Raw genomic sequence first — 10,367 nt, 5'->3', positions numbered from 1 at the left:
GAATTACCACTACATCTTAAGTAGTATAACAAAGTCTTAGAAGGGTTTTGAAACAACCTTTTTAAATAGAACTTAGAACATAAAAACCTTTTCTTACAAATTACATATAGCTTGCGGAAATGCAAATTTAAAATAAGAACACGTTGATTCCCAGTCCAAGACTACACAGTTAAATATTAATCTATTATTTGGCTCAATAATTTACCATTGCATAATTTTAATTTATTGGTGGCACAAGAATGTAAAGCCAAGACTACAGCTGACAGAACCCAACCACTTACCACACATGCCAGAAAACTCTCCCTCAACATCTAAACACCTCAGCTTATATACACAACCAACTAATTTGCATTTTAGCTAGGAATTCGGAGACAGGACATTAAACATACAAATCACAATAACTAAATATTTTAAAATAAGAAACTTACGCACTAAAAACGAAAAGAGAAACAACTCAAAGCTTTTTAAGATGAGACAAAGGAATTGAGAATATGTTCTTTATTATCCTTTACAATAAATTTTCACAACCATTCAATGCGATCTTTGAAAACATAACACTTATTAATTTTCACCTATGAAAATATAAAGAATATGTAAAAATAATGGTATAAATTTAATTATCAACAAAAGGAATGACATGGTCAAAATTAACCAGGATTAATTAGTAATGCCAATTACTCCACAAGCCAGCCTTCCTCCTGCATTACCAGTTGTTTTACTAAGCTCATGACCACCTTTGCCTAAATCATCAGGGTCTGCATGTACCTACAAGAAATACATCATGAACATAAATATTTACTTTAACATAAACAATTGCCTATTAAATTTCTAAATATTTAATACAGTCAAAAGTCTCTAATCCGGACCCATCAGGACTTCGGCGATTCCATACTATCGGTTTTTTCGGATTATAGATCATCAGTTTAAATCTGGTAAGATGGCATGCAGAAATTATAAAATTAAAAATATGAAACCGTAAATTAAGAAATAAAGGGTATCGAAATTTACAAAAGAAAAGCATAATATTTATTTATTTACTTTATTAAACATTTCTTTCAATGTGCACATACGTAAAGCATACATTACGCATAGTCGAAATCAGAAAATTGCAACCAGAAAACTATTTGATGTGTATTCGTGATATTTATAATGACGAGGAATTTGATTTAAATCATATCAGAGACGAAGTACATCGAGATTAAATACTACATTTAGTAAGGAATTATAAGCAAAATAAAAACATCTGCCCTGAAGATAAGGATAATGCTCACAGATCAACTTCCAGTTCACTACGCACCGCAACGTCCCCCCCGCAGAGCAGCGTGAAATTGATAAACAGATTTCGGAAGAGAAACAAAGGATAAAGTTAGAGAAACAAAGGATATGCATTTATTTATTTTTTGCAGCAATTCCACTTTTTGTTTGATGGACATCGAAACATGCTTTCGCTTTGTAAATCCTTTGGCAGCTCCAGAATCGGAAATTCTTTTTGACATAATCGAAAGTTCAAGCTTACTTTTATAAAATTGCTCTAACTGTCTGCAAAAAATAATAAGCCGAATCCAAGTCAAAGATTAAGGAACAACGCAAGTTGCAACATTAACTGAAATAGGTAATTAGATAATTTTAGCTTAGCTTATACAGTCCGTTATACATTAAACGCGCATGCGTAAAGGTATTATGCGCATGCGTCAATGCATTCTGCGTCAACGCAGGCACAGAAAGTTTGTAGCTTTGAGGTCCGGATTATGGACGTCCAGATTAGAGACTTTTGACTGTAAATGAAACAATCCAGAAGTTTTCTAGAAATCAGAATTTAAGGGAAACCTTACATTTTATTATTTAGATTTGACTTTTATTACTCAATATCTAGTCTTCAAACTAGAATTTATTGTTTAATATTTAAAATTTTTATAAACCTCTTTTTTAATCCCAAAAATCTTTGCGGCCTAATCAGTACACAGGGTTCGTAGCCACATTTTAGTTAAAAAAATCTGATGTGTAACACCACATGACTTCCTTGTATGGAATATTAAATTATACGCATCTTTTCTTGCATTTCATTTAAACTTATTGGATTGAATTAAATCTACTTTGCCGACAGCGCATAAACCACAATAGAATAAATGCATTCTTTAAAATTCACTCTAGTATTTGTTTACCATAGCGACACTCTGGCGTTAGATTCACTTAACAGTATTATATTTCGTTCATATTATAACTCATAATGCACAAAATTTATGATTTAAAGAATAGAAATATCTAATCGTTGCCACATTATATTCACATTATATCTATTCAAATACTATAATAAAGCTAGAATGATGTATAAGAGAAATTAAGCAAACAAAACAAAAAAGAAGGTTTTTCACAGACGATTGAGTATTTCTCATTCAATTAATTCAGTTCTCACTTCGCAAGAAGGCAAAAATACATAAAAATTCAAAATATCTATATTAAAAATTACGAAGTAAATCTTAAACATTTATTTCCTCAAAAAAATTCCAGAAAGGATTAAGCATGATTTAATTCGCAATAATAAATGAAGGCGTTATTTCTGTTGTTGCAAAGCTAAGTTTCTCTAGATGGGCAACAAATCCACTATTCTGCTGTTTCAAATGTAAACAAGCAATGGCCGCCATAAAAAAAATTACTAGGCTTAGCGGCACTTAAACAACTTTAAAATTGTTGATAATTCTAAAAATATTGCATACAGATTTACTAAAGGCATAAAAACCTTAACCGGATGATAAAAACACCATAATTCAACCATTTTTAAAGCAAAAAATGTACAATTTACAAACATATAATAAGAGTAAAGAAACTGAGATCACCGAGCCGGGTAACAGAGTGGATATATATATAAATATATTTGTATACGTTTGGTGCGGCCGATTGCAACCAAAATATGAGGTGCACATCTACATGTTATAGCAGTCCTATATACAATACTTCAACATTCTGAGGCTACTCGTTTTTGAGTTATGCATGTGTGTGTGTGTTTATGGCAAAGCCTCAAGGGCTATCTGCCTAAGAGGAGGGATGCCTTTGTGGAGGACTTTCTAAGGGAAACTGGCTCGTATACACGTTACACATGGGGAAAACCACGAAAACCCCCATGCAGCCAGCCCTTTCGCGGGATTCGAACCTCGGACCGAACTACCAGTGTTCAGCGACTTTACCGCTCGGCCGCTGGTGAGCCCTTTGAGTTATGCGAGATACGTACGTACAGATGCCACGAAAAATTCTCTTCAGAATCAATTTTAAAGTAGTTTTATAATTTTTTTGGAGGAAACGAGTCTTATTCTGTCCTTACGTACAGATATCGCACAAAAACATCTTTAAATTGCATTCGATAGCGGTCAAAATGGATATTTTCGTTGAAATATGCTGCCTGAAACTTTTCACGATTACAATACTTCCTTTTTACTTCGTACAAGGAAGTAAAAATAAGCACCTGTCTAATTACATTATACACAACTGCATGATCTTAAAAGAAAAATTAGACTTGTAATTTAAAATATGAGAAATCTAGTATTAATTAAGAGAGAATGAGCATTACTCAACCATGGAAAACAATTACATTCTTTTTTTTTAAATTTTAAATAACAGTTCAATTCACAGAATTAGTTTATGAGAGAAAAAAAAAAATTACGCAGAACTAACTCATATTACAAGATTTAATGACGAAATTTCAGTTCAAAATAGAGAAAATAAATAAAAATAAACCATATTTATTATATTCGTTTGGCACCTAAAATAAATACAAATTACTTTTCCAATCTTATTAATATTTAAATAACTTAAATCAAAATTCTGAACATGTTCTAAATTTTCATTGTATAACAGTTTTCCTTTAACAGATATTGCAGGCAAAGTAATTTAAGTAAAAATAAGTAAAAAAAGGAGATTTTCTAAAATCAGAAGATGGGAAATTTCTTCATGCAATCATCCTTTAACAGTAAAAGCTTAAATAACCGGCATACTCAGAAATTTCCGAATATTTGAAAATTTCAGATAGTCGAGCATAACTGGTTAAAGTGGAAAAGGGGGTAGGTTGTAGCCATTCTTTAGATTTTTCAGCTAAATAATGCTCTTGACATTTCGATATGTGCATCATATAAAAAATAGTCCAATGGAACTGAAAATTAATCTGCTTAGCAAGCAGAGTAAGACTCTTATCTCTGTGAAATATCGCAAACGTTATTGCACAATACGTGCACCTTAATTCTTCCGCACGTGATATTACGCAATCGGAATCAACAGCTGTAGGTATTCGGAGAATAAACAACTAAATAAAGGAAAACGCACCTTTGCTTTGTCTGGTTTTCACTGTCATGCACCCATGCGGCATATTTATCATTGAGCAGGACACGTCGCGCGGCTTCCTCGCTCATATTTATTAATAAAGAGATTTACCTATCTGGATGTTTGTCATTCTAATTTTGAATAGACTGCGTTAGATTTCCGGAATAGAATCATTCTTCGCTTGGGTTGGTACACCGCAGAACTTTTAGTCCTATTCGATACAGATGGGAAAGTGACCATAAAAAAAAAATCTGTTGCTTTCTTTGTTGTGAACTGTAACAGTTTCAATATTCGAGATTTTGCGGAGAAAGGGGAGAACCCCCAACTTCCATAATGTATAATGCATTCGGAAAAAAAAAAAAAAAAAAAAAAAAAAAAAAATTTTTTTGACCATTTGATTACTGTCATTTTATTTATGCCATTCCGAATATTATTCCTTTGAAAACTAATTTGCGTTAAAACACACTTATCCATTTTTGAAATTTATCTATATTTCAGCAGTTACTGCAAATATAATAATATAAATATTCATACATATGTTCATAACTAGAACGCCCGGCGGTCATACGAAATGACCGCTGTTCTAGATATTATAAATTGTAATTAAAATGATTTGTGCAAAGGTGTCTGCTAATTTAAACTGAATTACCCAGGGCAGGCAGCGAGGATGCTCCTTTGCTTACCGCCTCACGGGGTTTCCCCCTTCTACTTCGTTAATGTAGAGTGCAATGAAGGAAACCACAGAAAGAAGAACAGCGGTACATTTCTAAAGAGTCCACCACTAGCTCAATCAATAAAGGTGATTTAAATAATGAAATCACATGTCAAAGATCTCTTTGTACACAACATGTCTTGTGTAGATCTTTCCATCATTTTTAAGCTTGCCCTTGCAGAAGACCATTCATTATTTTCAATTTTACGTCCGTTCTTTCATGAACTCTTGAACAGGCAACATAAAGTTGACCATGTTCAGGCTCAGGTAAAAAAATGCCAACACGCTTTAGCGTTTAGCCCTGAGACCTATGGATGGTCATAGCAAAGGCAAGTTTTAGAGGAAATTGTCTACGTCTCAATTGAAACGGCAAACCTGTGCCGTGGCAACTTCACCCCACTGGCTCCTACAGTTACGCAAGCAACCAATAAACTATCGGCGACAAACAGATACTTAAGCCGCATATATATATATATATATATATGGGGTGAAGTAACAATCTCCTCCGAAACGGCTCGCTCCTGGGCTTAGCGAAGTACACCGTTGGATTCCGCAGGTCCATGGCACACCATTTTGACCATTCACGTCTTCTTGGGACTTTATTTAGCCAAGATATTAATTAAAAACTAATATTCCCCTACGTTTTCCACTTTCTTTCTTGGGTTTTCCCTATTACAGGGATTTGGCTATGTGCCAAATTCTTTTTCTCTCGAATATCTATGGAACAGCGGCGAGTTGAAATTCGAGACGCGTATCCTCGGATTCTAAAAAATTCTCCGAATCCATCGATACCATTCTCATCTTCGTACGACTTTAATTGGCCGAAAAATTGCGGAAACGTTAATTTCCGAGTGGCAGCAATAAACTATTGGCGACACACACTTTAGCCGCTTATATATATAAAGATATAAGCATACCGATCATAATAAAAGTGAATATGAACTCACCATGTGGAACAAGAATGTAAATTATTAAAATCTTGATAGAAATTGAAACGTGTGTAGTACTGCTGAGTGGGAGCAAAAGAATATGGAATGTACCGGAATTTTCTACCGCTTTCGCAATTCTTTGACCAATAGAGCAACATGCACGTTATGTTAATGCAGAGAAAGGGGCGGAAAGCTATTTCTGGGATTATGATTCCCCATCTTTCGTTCCATAAGTAAGAAAAGTTGTTTATTTAGTTTCAGTTTTGGTATGGAGAAAAAATGTATGTTCATTAAAAAAAAAAAAAAAAAAAAAAAAAAAAAAAAAAAAAAAAACCTTTAGAGAAAAAATAAGCACCTATAAGGGCTTTTATACTTTATTTTCAAATATAATGACTTAATAAGCACTTGCAAGGATCGCTACGAACCCTGGTACAGCTTTTATACAATCAGAATTACATGACATTTTCTCGATAATGATTTTCATTTATTAGACTGAATTAAGAGAGAAAAGTGACAAATTATCAATCTGCTGTGTCTGCATGTTAAAGCGAATAAATAGGCCCCATTTAAAAGAATGCACCAAAATGAATTTCAGTTCATAAGCACATTGGCAATACTTAATAATCAAAATAATGAAATAAGCTGAATTTAAGCTGTCAAATTACATGACTTTAAATATTCCGACGTGGTAAACTGAGGCATTGAGGTAAAGAAGAAGAGAGGCAACAAGAGGCCGCAAGCCCAAGAAGGCAAGACAATAAAACACGCAACAAGACGAAGCAGTGCTGGGCAGTTGAGTCATGAATTTGTACGGTTGTACAGTGAATAAAAGACTTGAAACGACGAAATTGCAGGAAAACCCGCAAGATCTCAAAAGACATTTTATTTATACAGAATACAATATTATAATTGAATACAGGTTACATATAAGATAAATACTAAATAATGATATAAGAAGGATAAATACGGAGTTTATATACACTATTTACAATTATTTACAGTACTATCTTACATTGAGTAGGGAAGTTTGCGTCTCATGCAAGATGTGCCCTCTGGTAGTATGATGTAGTCAAATACCTTTAGTTTCTCTAAGTGGGGGCACTTGACTGCTTTTTCAAAGAAGTTTGAGTTTAGTCTGTGAATATGTTCTAAGACCGTTTCAATCCTTATGTAAGGTTTTGTTAGAAACAAGGTAATGAGCATTTGTAAATGTATGTAACAGTTTATTTTGCGTCAAATTTCATGTAAATGTTGTAAATGTTCTTCCACATTTCAGAAAAAATAGCAATATCATCTAAATAAGGGGTAGCTTATTTCTCACATCTGCACAATATTTCGCTCATCATTTTACTGAAATAATAAGGAGCATTTTTAAGTCCAAATGGCATGCGCAAAGGCCTATGTACACCAAAATTTGTAGCAAATGCACCAATTTTCTGCGCCTTAGGGGTCAGTGGAATTTGCCAGTAACCTTTAGTTAAGTCTATCAAGGTGATAAATTTGGCTGCTGCAACAGTTTCAACACGTTGCTCTATATTGGGGATCGGATAGAACTCAGTACGCGTTATTTCGTTTAACTTTCTGTAATCAATACACGGCCTAGGATCCCTACCTGGTGCTTCAACAAGGATCATGGGTGAAGTATACTCAGAGGGTCCTGGTTCAATAATCTTGTATTTTAACATTTTCTCAATTTCGACTTTAAGAATTTCGTTCTGTCGATTTGTCATTCTATAAGTCTTATGCTGTACGCGTTTGTCACTGATTAGTTCGATATCATGTTTGACTAAATTTGTTTTCCCTGGAATATTCGGAAATATAGCAGAAAACTTTACCAACAACTTTCCCAACTGCAGGATTTGTTCATCACTAAGTCTTTAAGATTATCTTTTGTTATTATTTCATTAAAATCAAACGCATTGGGGTTGGTTAACATATAAGGAAAATCCTCCTCTAATTCCGAGGGTTCAACTACCTCTTCTCTTATGATAAGGTTTTAATATATTGATGTGATACACTTTATTCCCTTCCTGATTCCCTTCAAAACTAACCACATAGTTTGTTTCTGATAATCTTTTCTCTATTTTTCCCGGCCCTTTCCACTGAGGAGCAAGTTTATGGGGTCGGTTCACTGCTAATACTAATACTGAATCTCCTGGCTGGAATTCCCTTTTAACAAATTTGTCAAAGGTGCGGCTATAGCAGAAAACATAGGTATATATTGTCTGTAGTATCCAGCTAACCCTAAGAAAGCTGGGAACAGGAAAATTTTGAACTGCTTCGATTTGACTGTCGCCTAAGAAGGGCACGCATATGTGAAGATAGGTCATATAACTGAGACATATAGATGTCTTTTCCAGAGTAGATCTAATTTAGAATATTCATTTAAGATAGGATTTAGACATTGGATAACACCAAGAGGTTTACCTCTCACATGAATTAAGTGGTCTTTCCATGAAAATTTGTCGCTGATGATTACTCCAAGATAGTTTGCTTTGCAGACCCTGGGGATTTCCACGTTGAAAAGGGCGAGTTTCTCTGTGACCTGGGCAGCTGTGCGTTTTTTTCCTGATTATAAGTTGTTTCGATTTATCGGCATTAATAAAGATGCGCCATTTTGTGCACCAGAATTCGATTTGAGGCATTAGTTGCTGCATCTTCTTGATTGCAAGGTCTGGGCACATGGATTTAACGGCCACAGCCGTGTCATCAGCGTAACAGCCCAAAAAGTAACTGCAGTTTAAACCCATCTTTGGGAAGTCAGTTACAAAGAATAGATAAAGTACAGGCCCTAAAATTGACCCTTGCAGGATGCCAGCATGAATGTTCTTTACGTCTGAGATTTCATTTTCTATAGCTACATGAAAACTCCTGCCTTTGAGGAAAGAATGTATGAGACATACAATTTCTTTTGAGAAGCTGAGTGATCTAAGCTTGAAAATAAGACCATCAATGGCAGACGTGGTCAAAGGCTTTGGCCACGTCTAGCATGAGTAAGACCATGTTAAGTTTATTGCGTAGGGCTCCGCCAATCTGACCAGTTGCTTTGTGGTAGATAAGTTGCTTATTATTGCAGATATTGCTTTGCGGAAGCCGAACTGCTCCTCTGGTAGTTTTTCTAAATACGGTTTCATTCTGTGATAAATTATCCTTTCATATATTTTTCCTCAGACTGGAAGCAGGCTGATGGGTCTGAACGCTTCAGGTCTTGAGGTATCTTTACCAGCTTTTGGTAAGACAATCACCTTAGCCCTTTTCCTGGCCATCGGAAATATTTGTTGCATAAACAAGCATTAAGAATGCTGGTATATCTGACTATATAATTAATCAGAAGATTTTTAATTGCTACATTTGTTATTGCATCATAACCATGAGCTTTTCTGTTTTTAAGTTTTCTTATGATATCCTGTATTTCTCTCGGGGAAGTGAGCTCTAAATTATTGCCAAAGTCTTCTGGTGAGGTTAGCCATTTGTTTATACAATATCTGACATCATAAGCAAAATCCAGATCACATGGGCCATCACTGGGTTTGAATTGATTTTTGAAGTGCTCTGCTAGTACATTTGCCTTTTCTTTATTCGTGAGAGCTATTGAGTTAATAGCATGAAGGGGCTTGTTTACAACTGGTTTTCCTTTTAAATTACGCACGAATGCCCAGAAAGCATTATCTGGTTCATTGAAATTCATAATTTTTTCATCCCACAGATCATTTCTGAGTTGTTGGATTTGTTGCTTGATTTCCCTATTTAATCTGTTTATCTCCGTTTTGGTACTAGGATTCCAGGTTCTGTTCCATATCTTGCGTAATCTATTTCTTTCTCTGATCTCCCCTTTGATATATGGGGCAAGTTTCCCCGAAACTTGATTTTTAGAGACTTTTTTGGTAGCCGAATTGATTGCATCATTTCACTTGTAGCCAAATGCTACAAGTGAAATGATGTACGGCAAGTTCTATATCTTGAGTGGTTCTGAGCGCAGAGCGGGGAAAGGGGCTATTGCTTAGAATACTGTTAAATAATTTCCAGTCTGATCTTTTTCTCTTGCTTTGATTAATTCTTAAATATGCCTAATGTGGCCATTACAGGTAAATGATCCGAGCTTAAATCGTTGATGACATCCATATAAACTGGAATAGAGGCTGAAGTGATCATCAAATCTAGAATGTCTCCTCTAGCAGGATTGTGAGGCAGGTATGTGAATTCCTCTGGGGGCAAAGAAGTACACAGGATAGTTATTTAAAAATTCCAAGAGATGTTCACCGTTTAAGTTTGTTTTGCGGCAGTTCCATTCTACATGCTTAGCATTAGTCTCCTGCTAATATTACAGGAAGGGTGGTAAATATGATTTCTTTCAGCAATTCACCATCTAGATGCTACAACCTTTAGATGTCTCTCTGAATAAGCTGTTCACAGATCAT

The 10,367-nt window shown here is 34.8% G+C and overlaps 1 protein-coding gene across 1 annotated transcript in view; it reads right to left on the bottom strand.

The window, feature by feature from the left end:
- Positions 1–483: 483 nt before the first annotated feature.
- The window catches only part of Sod1 (Superoxide dismutase 1), a 39,681-nt gene continuing 29,797 nt past the window's right edge, over positions 484–10,367 (bottom strand). The window contains exon 5 of the mRNA XM_085820622.1: positions 484–765. Within this exon, the coding sequence (XP_085676748.1) occupies positions 658–765 (108 nt within the window). The 3' untranslated portion in view covers positions 484–657. The remainder of the gene's footprint in view (positions 766–10,367) is intronic.

This window comes from Stegodyphus dumicola, chromosome 7, assembly GCF_044657685.1.
Source record: "Stegodyphus dumicola isolate Sdum_Otavi_A_Nest chromosome 7, ASM4465768v1".
Taxonomy (NCBI): domain Eukaryota; kingdom Metazoa; phylum Arthropoda; class Arachnida; order Araneae; family Eresidae; genus Stegodyphus; species Stegodyphus dumicola.
This window is presented reverse-complemented; position numbering and strand designations above follow the sequence as displayed.